At 40.2% G+C, this 13,219-nt stretch overlaps 1 protein-coding gene across 1 annotated transcript in view; it reads right to left on the bottom strand.

Annotated features, from left to right (window-relative positions):
* Nucleotides 1–9,473: 9,473 nt before the first annotated feature.
* Nucleotides 9,474–13,219, bottom strand: part of ptar1 (protein prenyltransferase alpha subunit repeat containing 1) — a 21,733-nt gene continuing 17,987 nt past the window's right edge. The window contains exons 6-7 of the mRNA XM_007543473.1: nucleotides 12,100–12,440; nucleotides 9,474–10,552 (exon numbers count right to left, since the gene is read on the bottom strand). Of these exons, the coding sequence (XP_007543535.1) occupies nucleotides 10,192–10,552; nucleotides 12,100–12,440 (702 nt within the window). The 3' untranslated portion in view covers nucleotides 9,474–10,191. The remainder of the gene's footprint in view (nucleotides 10,553–12,099; nucleotides 12,441–13,219) is intronic.

The following is a 13,219-nucleotide window of genomic DNA, read 5'->3' as shown; positions in this document are numbered from 1 at the left end:
GGATCTTCAGAACTTGACAGAAAGTCAACAAACAGCTGTGAAGATGATGTTGCGGGAAGAATGTGAGGCATTTGCATACGACCGTGATGATGTGGGCTGCATCCCTTCCCTGAAAATGCATATAACCCTTCATGACACAAGTCCTGTAAAGAAAACCTACATGTCAGTCCCAAAACCTCTTCACAATGAAGTGAAAGAGTATCTGCAGGATCTACTTAACAAAGGCTGGATCACACCATCAAGGTCTCCCTGCTCATCACCTGTGGTGTGTGTCCGTAAGAAGGATGGTACTCTTCGGCTTTGTTGTGACTTCAGAGAGCTCAACCGCAAGTCAGTTCCGGACCGTCATCCAATACCAAGAATTCAGGACATGCTGGATGCACTGGGTGGGAGCTCCTGGTTTTCAGTGTTAGACCAAGGCAAGGCGTACCACCAGGGTTTTTTGGATGAGGAGAGCCGCCCCTTAACCGCCTTCATCACACCCTGGGGGCTCTACCAATGGGTGCGCATTCCCTTTGGCCTGAGCTCCGCACCCGTTGAGTTCCAGAGGAGCATGGAACATTGTATGGCAGGTCTCAGAGACACTATTTGCCTTCCGTACCTGGACGACAACCTTGTGCACAGCAGCAATTTTGAAGAACACCTAGAGCACATCCGCCTTGTCCTCCAGCATTACAGGGAGCATGGTGTTAAGCTGACTCCAAAGAAATGTGACCTGTTCAGGAGAAGTGTCAAGTTTTTGGGCAAGCTAGTTATAGGCCAGGGTTACACAATGGACCCAGCAGAGCTGGCCCCGGTGATGGCCTTAAAAGAAAAAAAAAACACCTGCAACCGTCGGAGAGGTACCCATCCACTCTATAGCCTGCTTAGTCCTCCATCCTCTGAGAACTTTGTTTCAGTCCCAGCTGACAAGACTAGGAAGGGGGTGAAGAAAAGTAGAGGCCACTTACCTTCACGGATTCTAACACCAACCAGCCTCTTACACCAGACGAGATCCGCACAGCCCAGGAAGCAGATGAGGTCCTGTCAAGAATGCTCTGGTACAAGTCACAGGGTAGGAGACCAAGTAGGATCGAGGTGAAGTCTGAGGCTCCTGCAGTAGCTACATTACTCAGGCAGTGGTTGAAGCTTCACGTCAACCAACATGGTATCCTGCGCCGCAAAACAGCCCGCCGAGAGCAGCTATTGGTCCCTAAAGCCTATCGTCCCCTGGTTTTCAAAGAGCTCCATAAAGACATGGGCCACTTAGGAGTGGAAAGAACACTTGACCTGATCAGAGACAGATTCTACTGGCCGCAGATGGCAAGAGACGTTGAACACTTTGGTACGGAAGAATGCGAGTGTCTCAAGAAGAAGAAGCCGAGTAAGCAGACCTGTGCTCCTCTGACCTCGATCCAGTCAACTTACCCGTTCCAACTGGTATCCATAGACTTCCTCCACCTGTAAAAGTGCAAGCATGGCTACGAATATATACTAATTGTCATGGATCACTTCACGAGGTTCGCCCAAGCTTATCCGACAAAGAACAAAGCAGCTAAAACTGTCGCTGACAAGCTCTTCAATGACTTTGCACTCAAGTTTGGCTTCCCGACCAGACTTCACCATGACATGGGTAAAGAATTTGACAACAAGNTTCACATTTTATCTGAATTATTCTCCATGTCCCCTTAGGGGCTCTGTAGAAGTTTATGGTACTTTTAACCAACATTTTCTCAATGATAACAATTACATCCAGCAGTAACTTTATACAATTAAAATTAGAGGTAATGCAGGAAATTCACCAATAATTTATATACAAATAAACATGGCATAGATATTGATTGAAGCTATTCAATTTTAAATTACCAATTTTTATTTTAGTAAGAGCTTCTATATAACGTTGTATTTCAGTCATGCAATAAGGCACAGTATAAGACTAATTAAATAAACTCACAATATACCAATGTCAAATGAATAAATTCTAAAATCTTGCTTAATGAATTCATAATTAACCCCCTATTGATATAATTTAAACAATTTGAAAGCAATTTTGCATTTGTTACTATTCTCCAAAACTAAAATATTTCAGGGTGTGCCACAAGTTTTCCAAATTTTCTGTCTAGAATTGAAAGTAGACTATGAGATGTTTTAAAGGTAAAGTTTTATCAGAAATGTTTTATGTTTATCATTTATCATTTTCCCCTTTTGTTTTCTTATGTAAATAGAAAACAAACATTTCTGACAACAACATTTCTATTGTTATCAGAAATATTTTTCAGAGACTCTTTTTCTGTACACATTTAATGTCCAACTGAAACTGTACTGCAAAGGTCAAAAGTTTTATTATTTTAAAGAGTTAAAATCAGAATTTGGATTGATTTCCTAAAAGGCAGTGCCAATGTTTATTTTGAACTGACAAAACAAGAATTGATCAATTTAGGAAGAGGAGCTAAAATTGTAAACAAAGATTATGCAGTACTGTCAGATGTCATTGCGTTTCAAATCAAATGTTTTGTTGGACTTGGATTCATGTATCAATTCAATCAAAATTTAAGGCACACAAATGTTGTGAGCCAGTTATTGTCCAATCAGTTTGTTTTTTACATAATCAATTACTATCATATCCACTTTAAAAGTTTCATGTCCAATTCATCCCTTTCTACCAAGACACGCATGTTTTTCGAAAGCAGCAGTTAGTTCAGTTAGTAAGTTAGTTAGTTTGTTATTAGAAAAAAATAAAAACAACAATAATATTAATAAAAATGAAAAGAAAAGAATGTCAAACTGCCGCCATTCTGTTATTTTTTTTCTAGCCACATGATGGCGCCAAAGTCCTCATACGTTAACTTGAACCAGAAAACCGTCTCTACTCATGGTGTTTCATTGAGGTTGTGTCAAATAATGTAACATTTAAATTTAGTTATTTGTATTATGTTGTGTAATTATATATTCACATATGGATGCTTGAGTTTTCTTATTATATATCTTTGAGTTTGCATTAGTTGAACGTCTATTAATGTAATATATTTGGCCTAATGGCATTTTATTTGTTATTACAGACTGTTGGCAACAATGAGTATCAAGGTGAAAATGACCCAGTTCATGTCAACAGTTAAAAAGGAAGTTTCCTGTCCTCCATCCTGTATCTTTATCGGTACACCTTGGCTGCAAATACCTAAAGGACCTATTCTTGTGGATATGGCAGCGCACAGAGGTGCAGCAACTTCTCCAGTATGGGATACCAAAACTGACATAATTAAAAATAGAAGCAGAAATCAAAATTTTTTTGTTTTTCCTTTTCCTTAAACATGTGTTTTCGTCAAGAAATGAAAATATCTTGAATGCTTTTCTTTCATTAGCTGTACTCACAAAAGTAAAAATAAATACAAATAAACGCTTTGAAACAACAGCCTGTCTATAGTTGGTTTGTGAGCTGTTTTACTGAAATACATTAACTTTTCATTAATATTCTAAACAATCAAATATGAAGGTAGTTGAAAAACAAACATCAGCTTTAACTTACCATGCAATGTCTGGGCAAACGGAGGACTCCCGAAGCTTCAACCAGAAGTCAACTTCAGTAGTCGACTCGTCAAAACTATGAAAAACCTGACGGTGAATCTCTGAGTCCATGAGAGCCGCCGAGTAAACACACTTTCTGTCTGAGCGTCCACACAAAGAAATAATCAAGTCAGGTGTTATAGCATTATTTTCTAAAAAAGTTAATAAGCTCACTGATAAACTGCAAGCCATCTTTGTTGCAGCAAAGTAAACTGCGAGGCTAACCAACCAATCAGCAGAAACTGAGCCTGACGACACCGCCCCTCATTTCCATTTAAACGTTCCTTGAAGACAACACATGCACAAGGAAAAGTAAAAAGAGGAAACGAGGCAATGTCAAACAAACGCTTGTACAAGGAAAAGACAAAACAAAATATGTAAATTTTGTGATGAAAATGCATGCTTAAGGAAAACACAAACGAAAATATATAAATTTCTTGACAAAAACATATGTATAAGGACAAGGAAAAACAACAGAGATTTCTTGATGAAAACTCATGTGCAAGAAAAAGGAAAAACAAAACACATTTTTGGATGAAAATGCACATGCATGGAAAAGGCAAAAGAAATATTTCCATTTCTTGATGAAAACATGTTTTCACTCTCTGAAGTGGAAAACCAAAAATAAATTTGATTTCTGCTTTTATTTCTAATTATGTCAGTTTTGGTCCTCCATACCCCAGGTGCCAATAATCATATAGGCAATGATTTGGAATTAGAATTAGAATTAGAATTCAACTTTATTGTCATTGCACCGTCACAAGTACAAGCAACGAAATGTAGTTTGCATCTATCCAGAAGTACTATACAGGGTATAAATATGTATTTACAGGTGTACAAAGGTTGTTATAAAAATAAAATGTTCAGTATAAAAATAATATAATATAAATAAAAAATATGGGAGCTATTTGCACATATACAGATTATGCAGATTATACAGAAATGTTAGAAATGAATTGTATTATACAATGTATTATACAATGTAAGATAGATAATGGCAAATAAGATTTCCAGATTATATACAGATTATATACAGAGTATGTATGAGTCTGAGGACAGTCCGTATGTTATTGGTTTATGGGAGGTGGGGGTGGGGTACAGTCCTTATAGTTGTGTGAGGAGGTGTTCAGGAGCGTGACAGCTGTGGGAAAGAAGCTGTTCCGATGCCTGGTGGTTCTTGTCCGTAGGCTTCTGTAACGCCTCCCAGAGGGCAGGAGGGAGAAGAGTGTGTGTGCGGGGTGAGTAAAGTCCTTGGTGATTTTCCCAGCCCTTTTCAGCCCTTCCTGTAGATGTCCTGTAGATGTCCTAGATGTCCGGTGCCCTGGCGATGTGCTGGGCAGTTTTCACCACCCTCTACAGCGCCTTCCGGTCGGAGACAGAGCAGTTCCCATACCAAACTGTAATGTAGTTGGTGAGGATGCTTTCGATGGTGCAGCGGTAGAAGTTTGTGATGATCTCTGAGGACAGGTGGTTCTTCCTCGGGGTCATCATGAAGAAGAGGCGCTGGTGTGTCTTCTTGATGAGTTTGGAGCAGCTGGTCGTCCAGGTCAGTTCCTTGGAGATGTGGACCCTCAGGAACTTAAAGCTGTCTACACGCTCCACCTCTGTCCCCTTGATGTGGATGGGTGGGTGTAGGTCAGCGTTCCTCCTGAAGTCCACAATGAGCTCCTTGGTCTTCTCCGTGTTCAGCTGCAGGTTGTTTTTGTCACACCACTCAGCCAGACGGTCCACCTCCTCCCTGTAGGCGGCCTCATCATTATCTCTGATTAGGCAGATCACCGTGGTGTCATCTGCAAACTTGATGATGGCGTTTGGGCCATGGACAGGTCTGCAGTCGTAGGTGAGGATGGAGTAGAGGAAGGGACTCATCACACAGCCTTGTGGCACTCCGGTGTTTATAATGATGGTTATCCAGCCGGACATGTTGGGGTCGACTGGTCAGGAAGTTGAGCAGCCAGTTCCACATGAGTGAACTGATGCCTAGGTCGGCGAGTTTGGTAATGAGTTGTGATGGAATGACAGTGTTAAATGCTGAACTAAAGTCTAAGAACAGCATTCTGGCGTAAGTGTTCTTGCTGTCCAGATGAGAGAGGACAGAGTGCAGCACTATGGAGACTGCATCCTCTGTGCTCCTGTTCTGCCTGTATGCAAATTGGTGGGGGTCCACCAATTTGTCCATGAGAGCCACAAGGAAAAACAACACAGAGATTTCTTGATGAAAACTCATGTGCAAGAAAAAGGAAAAACAAAACACATTTTTGGATGAAAATGCACATGCATGTTCATGGTTTATACCATGAAACATGTGGGGGGGAGACAGGATCTGAGGTGTGCTAGGACCAGCCGCTCCAAGCACTTGGTGATGATGGGGGTGAGGGCTAACGGGCGGTAGTCATTGAGTCTGGTTGGGTTGGAATTCTTGGGGATTGGGATGATGGACGTAGACTTGAAGTAGGTCGGTACCACAACGCGGGCCAGGGACAGGTTGAAGATCTCCGTCAGCACTCCTGCCAGCTCTTCAGAGCACGCTCTAAGGACACGTCCAGGTATGCCATCAGGACCCGCAGCCTTGTGGGATTTAGCCGCTCCTACATCAGTGGAGAGGAGAATCAGCGGCTGTTGGTCTGAGGTGGTGGTTGCCTTAGTTGCAGTTGTGGTGTTCCCCCTCTCAAAACGAGCATAGAAGTTGTTAAGCTCGTCGAGGAAGGAGACATCAGAGGAGGTGGGGGAGGTGTTGGGATTCTTGTAGTCTGTGAGAATCTGAAGGGGGTTGGAGTTGGAAAAGTGATCCTCCACCTTCTTTTTGTAGTGGTGTTTGGCCTTCTTGATTCCCCTCTTCAGCTCAGCCCTGGCTGCACTGTAGGTCTGTGCATCCCCTGACCTGAAGGCGATGTTGCGGGCCTTCAGCAGGAGACGAACATCTCAGTTCATCCAGGGTTTCTGGATGAACATGGTACATGGTGATGCGTTTATGGGTGGTGACGGAGTCTATGGTAGTGGAGATGTGGTCCAATACAGATGAAGCATACTGATCCAAGTCTTTGTGGTGGAAAGTATTCCAATCTGTGTTCCTGAACCGATCCTGGAGCACAGCGTCTGAACCCCCTGGCCACACCTTTACTCTCCTCACAGTGGGTTTCACATGTTGGATGAGTGGTGAGTACCGAGGTGTGAGGAACAGGGAGAGATGATCTGATTGTCCGATGTGGTTAATGCTAACTTCACTGCTGAACTACAGCTTGATTGAGCTGACGGCCATCGGAGACAGTTCCACTGTTCAATAAGTTCTCAAAATTCAGATGGTCTTCACGGTCTCTTCTCCCGATGTGAACACGAAGACTGTCCCGAGACACCACCCTGAATAATAGCTAGTGCTTTGGCTTTATACTTTGTGGGTAATGCCTATGTGACTTTTTGCATGAACCTTTAAAATGATCTTTTACTGGAAAATTCTCCTTTTTTACCATTGAAACTGTTGTGAATGATTCACCACAATCTTTGTACTCTCTGTCCAAAACAACTTCTTTTCTCAGGCAACATTTGTGTCATTTTCTGTCCCTTATCTTACCAATTAAGGCATCTTATACATTTGGAATTAAAACCTTATTTAAATGAAAAAGTCTTGCTCTGTTTATCACATGACTTCCCAATTACTGAAATTATTGTTCAATATTAATTCATTATGGATATTTGTAGCATTGAATTCGCCAGTTATCAAAAATCATCTGACTGCTCACAATTTTAACTTGTCAATTATATAACCTGTAGAGCTTAGATCAACTTTCCATCATTTTAACTTTTCCATGTTTACAACTTATGATAAACAGAAAAAAGATTAAAGCATTTGCCACAAGACAAAACAGAGCATGTTCATGGTTTGTACTTAAGTCTTATCCTTACCGTGCAACAGTTTGACATGTTTGTCATGTTTCCTTGTATTACTAGTTTCAGGCTGACTTCTAAAAGCCTAATACTGAATTGGTCCCACAAACTATCCTATCAATCTATCAGTTTTCTTTCATCAACTCTAATAAATCTATGTAGATGACTAACAATATCTACAGAAGAACATGCCTCTACTTCTGTAAATGTTTGTCACCATTAAGTCTACGTCTTCCGCATAGAATATAATGGATGTTCCTAGATTATTTAATACCACCAAAAATCATAATTAGTTTTATTAAAACCATCAAATCTGGTCTTATTTCCCCCAAATACTTATTTCTTACACTTGTCCCACCCTGGGATTACATCATCCTAACATTATGTCTCTCCATATCCATATGAGAAAGGAGGAATCTCAGTGACTGTTAAAAAGGTTACATCAATCTGTAAATAATAAAACTTTGATTATTCACTGGAGAAGGATAAGTAAATACTTAACTTTAAAACATAAGAATGTTTTCTCTAAGAGCACACACACAAAAGTATTTCCCCAAAGTCTCTGCACTCTGCAGTCAGGAAACTGCAACTTTCTCAATGCCCTGTGACTATGGAGATTTTACAATCTCCTGCTCATTGTCACTCAAGATTTACACACAAAAAACAGCTGAATACTTACTTATTAACTGCAATGACATATTATCTTTTAATTAAGGGCAGGGGGGCTGTCGAATCTCAGGTATTTCGATACCCTCAGATGGATGACAGAGAAGCATCCAGACTAGCTTTTGACACTGCATAAAAATGACTACCTCCATTGCTTCTTTGCTTCAGTTAAATACCCATCAAATGCTAAACAGCAACAAGATGTAAATCAACACTGGCTGTTATTGGCCCCATTCTACTTAACTGATGTGTTCAAATGTGACTTACCAGTAGTATTTTTTTTAAATGTTTTGTTGGCTCTGGTGGCCTTTATTTGAAAGTAGTTTGACAAGAAACAGGGTTGAGAGAGGGGGAAGACGTGGTGAATGTCACCAGGCCGGGAATCAAGCCTGCGACCACCGGCATGAGGACTAAGGCCTTCATATATGAGTCACGCTTTTCCCCTGCAACACCACAGCTCCCCCACACTGGCCACTAGTATTGATGCCAATACATTGTGCATCCTTACTTCCAAGTAGTTAAATCATCCAAAATACCAGTAGAAACATGCAAAAATATTTTTAGCAATTCTAAGTTTTTAATTGCTGTAATGTTAAAGACTGTTCCATTAAGGTCTTAAATTTGGCATGATATAAAATACATTTTTAAAATAAAATACATTTTAAAAAAACATGAATGGAAACAGAAATTCTTTAAAGTATATGTCTAATTTCCTATTAAATTTCTTAATAGAGTGAATATGATTTAAAATTTAATCTGCCAAGGACATGGCTGCTTTGGGCTTAATTCAATTCAAAAAGACTTCATTACGGTAAAGGAAAATAAAATATATTGTAGCTGTTGATGGCTTTGGAAGGCAGAATTTTCTTTAATGGTCTGTATGAATAAACCATCAATCCATTTTCTTTACACCCTTGTCCCTTAGTGAGGTCAGGAGGGGTGCTGCTGCCTCTCCAGCTAACATTCCGGGTGAGAGGCGGGGCACACCTTGGTTAGGTCGCCAGTCTGTTGCAGGGCAACACAGCGACAGACAGGACACACAACCATGCACACACACACACACACACCTAGGAAGAATTTAGAGAAACCAATTAACCTAACAGTCATGTTTTTGGACTGAGGGAGGAAGCCGGAGGACCCGGAGAGGACCCGGAGAGAACCCACCCTGTATGAAGAAGCCTTCAACTGAAGATACTGTTGTTTGACATACTGATGTCTGCACAGTTCTTCATTCATGAAAAGGGATATTACAGAAAAGACCAAGCCAGAATATGCAAAGCTTTCAGATTTAACATTTTGAAAATCATATATCATGTTTCTCCCACATCACAGTTTTGCACTACTACATTGAGTTAGCTTAATCAAAAAATCCCCTCAAACTAAAATTACAAGTGGGTAAACTTTTATTGTAAGCTCTTTAACATGACTTTACCATTATGTTTACCACTATTAAAAAACAAACCAAAGAATATATTGTACATACATTAGTAAAATGTTCAAGGTCAAAAACATGTATGCAATATTTTCTATCAGATTTGAAAATACAGTGTGAACAGCTGAAAAATAATAGAAAAAAAGTTCCAGGTGATATCGCTTCCAGTAGTCTGCTATTTAACATGAAAAAAAATAAACTGCAAAAAGTTAATTCATTTCATTATTTTACTTTTTCGTTCCATTTGGCTATTTTAAAACTTCACACTATCATGTCTAATGACTGTTAGTAAAACCAATTCTTCTTCGTGCACTTTCTCATCTGATTCTATTCTGCTACACAAACAACTTCACATAATTTTTGCTTGCACATATGAAGAGAAACAGAAATTTGATCTAAGGCCTGGGCAGACAAATAAAATAAAGACAATTTACTGTCAGACACAAACAGGGTCTATGTAGACAGAATAAGTGGCTCAATCACACTCAAACAGGATTCTGAAGAACACCCTCAAACTGATCGATCTTGCACACTGCCTCCTCATGGAAGATAGTTCTGAATGTAACTCCATGTTAATATACCCCTCATTTTAATTATAACTACAGATAAGTAAGTTATTCCTAAATCAATATCTAAAGGCCACTTTAGTGTTGAATGTATGGGCCTAGATCTTATATGTCTAAAGACTGGGCACTAATGACAGTATCTAACCACTTTTTGTATGCCACAGCATAGTTGTTCTGCTCAGCATTACAGCAACTGTTCAGTATGCTGTTAACAAAGGTGTGTTCATTTTGTAGGGTCAGAAGGTTGGGCAGAAGGATTCCTCTCCTTAGACGTTTGCTGTCATGGTCAGGCAAGGACACCCTATCCACCTCCATAGGAACACTAACATGTTTATGTCTGTCCACACTCTTCCCCTGGCTGCCACCTGGCTCATTGATTCCAGTAGGCTTCAACTCATTCTCTTTGCCGACACTGCAGATATCTTGATCCTGCCTCCAGTGGTGCCATAAGTAGTACACATGCCGCCTGGAAGAGAGAAAATCATTATTACTGCAATTTATTACTGATTTTACACTCACAGGCCATTTTATTAGGCACACCTGCTCATTAATGCAAATGTTGAATCAGCCAATCACATGGCAACAACTTAATGCATGTAGACATGACCAAGACAAGACAAGCATCAGAATGGGGAAAAAGGTGATTTAAGTGACTTTGAATGTGGCATGTTTATTGGTGCCAGACAGGCTGGTCTGAGTATTTCAGAAACTGCTGATCTACAGGGATTTTTATGCACAACCATCTCTAGGGTTTACAGAGAGAATGGTCTGAAAATGAGAAAATATCCAGTGAGCTGCAGTTCTGTGGACGCAAATGCCTTGTTGAGGTCAGAGGTCGGAGGAGAATGGCCAGACTAGTTTGAGCTGATAGAACGGCAACAGTAACTCAAATAATCACTTGTTACAACCGAGGTATGCAGAAGAGCATCTCTGACTTCTGTCAGCTAAGAACAGGAAACTGAGGCTACAATTCACACAGGCTCACCAAAATCGGACAATAGAAGATTGGAAAAGCTTTGCCTGGTCTGATGAGTCTCGATTTCTGCTGCAACATTCAGATGGTACGGTCAGAATTTGGGGTCAACAACAAGAAAGCCTGGATCCATCCTGCCTTGTATCAACGGTTTAGGCTGGTGATGGTGGTGCAATGGTGTGGGGGATATTTTCCTGCCACACTTTGGGCCCATTAGTACCAATTGAGCATCGTGTCAATGCCACAGCCTACCTGAGTGGTGGTGTTGTTATTGTTGCTGACCATCCCTTTACACATAGTGTACCATCTTCTGATGGATACTTCCAGTAGGATAATGCTCCATGTCATCAAGTGTGAATCATCTCAGACTGGCTTCTTGAACACAATAATGAGTTCACTGAACTCGAATGGCCTCCACAGTCACCAGATCTCAATCCAATAGAAAACCTTTGGGATGTGATGGAACGGGAGATTCACATCAAGGATGTGCAGCCGACAAATCTGCAGCAACTGCATGATGCCATCATGTCAATATGGACCAAACTCTCTGAGGAATGTTTCCAGTACCTTGTTGAATCAATGCCATAAAGGATTAAGGCAGGTCTGAAAACAAAAAGGGGGTCCATCCCGATACAAGCAAGGTGTACCTAATAAAGTGGCCAGTGAGTGTATACCTGCAGTATATATTCAATACAAGATTCCATCACGTCTGCTGGATCAGACGATGAGTTTTATGTCTTGAATATGAAAAGCAGCTTGGTTATAGACCAACATCTGGTCTGAATGATTGTGAACAGGTGGTTGTCAAAACTCTACATGTGAATTCAGACCTAGTTTCAGAAAACCATGGTTTCAACACTCATCAAAAACAAAAAGTAATTTATTTTCAAAAGTACATAAGCTTCCCTCAGCAAAATTAAAATCCAGAACGAAATACCAAAAATCTCTTTAGAAAATTGCTTCTCCATAAATGTCTTGAACCAATATGTACTGCAGACATATTTTTTCCTAATGTGTACATTCAAATTATGAAAGCTTACCTGTGACTCCAGAGTGTTTCATGTCCAGGAAAAGACTGAATCAGGTCAGAGCATAGTTCAGTCTCCTGGTAAAAAAGTTTAAATACTGTAGTGATCCTATCCCCACAGGCTGCATCACCCAATGACAGCTCACCATTAGCCTGAGGACAGGTGCTATGGACTGTATTGCTCTGGTGCTGGGATGGACAAAAGATTGTGCTAGCAGAATCAGAAGACAAAGACTGGCTCAGTTCAGTGTTCAGTAACTCCTTGAGAAGGAACTGCCGGTAGTGAAACCCACTGTGATCAGATACGTGCATGGAGACCCATGGATGCACAGATGACAGTTCATCACGGAAAACCTGTGAGAAAATGATCCAAAAAAGGCAGATTACCTGCAGAGTTAAAAACAGGAGACTGAAGGTTTAAAATCAGCAGCAAATTTTCACTGCTATGCTAATAATGCTCTATTTTTAGCCATAAATCCAATCAGTTTGGTAGACTATAAGCATGTCTTGAAAACCTTGGTGACTTCAAATTTTCTGCTTTTAAATTCAGATGTTGTCATTCTTTAAAAAAGAAACTCTTTACACAATCATTTTATGTAGATGGTATTAAGTTGGCCCTCCGTGACAGAGTAAGAAACTTTGGTGTTATTTTTGACCAGGATGTGTCACTTAAATCCTATATTAAACAGGTTCTATGATTTAATTCATTTTCTCTCTATAATATTGTCAACATTAGAAATATTCTGTCCAGGAGCTATGCTGAAAAACCACTCAATGCATCTGTTACTTCAAGGCTGGACTATCATAATTCTTTACAATCAAGAAGTTTATAAAATGCAGTTAAAAGAAAATGCTGCAGTAAGACTTCTGATGACAAAAAGAGAGATCAGATTTCTGCTATTTTAAATTCTCTTCATTGGCTCTCTGTTAGGTCCAGAATGAAATTTAAAACTGTCCTTCTCACATACAAACCTTAATAATCTGCTCCATCATACATATATGTTCCTAACACAGAACTTTGCTCTAAGACTGCAGGTTTCCTGTTGGTTCCTGGAGGTTCTAAAAGTAGAATGGAAGGCAGATCCTTCAGTTTTCAGTCGAGATGTGCCGATCAGGTTTTTTCCTGCCGATTT

Source organism: Poecilia formosa, unplaced genomic scaffold (genome assembly GCF_000485575.1).
Source record: "Poecilia formosa unplaced genomic scaffold, Poecilia_formosa-5.1.2 Scaffold830, whole genome shotgun sequence".
NCBI lineage: Eukaryota > Metazoa > Chordata > Actinopteri > Cyprinodontiformes > Poeciliidae > Poecilia > Poecilia formosa.
Note: the sequence above shows the minus strand (reverse complement) of the source record. Positions and strands in the feature narration are given on the sequence as shown.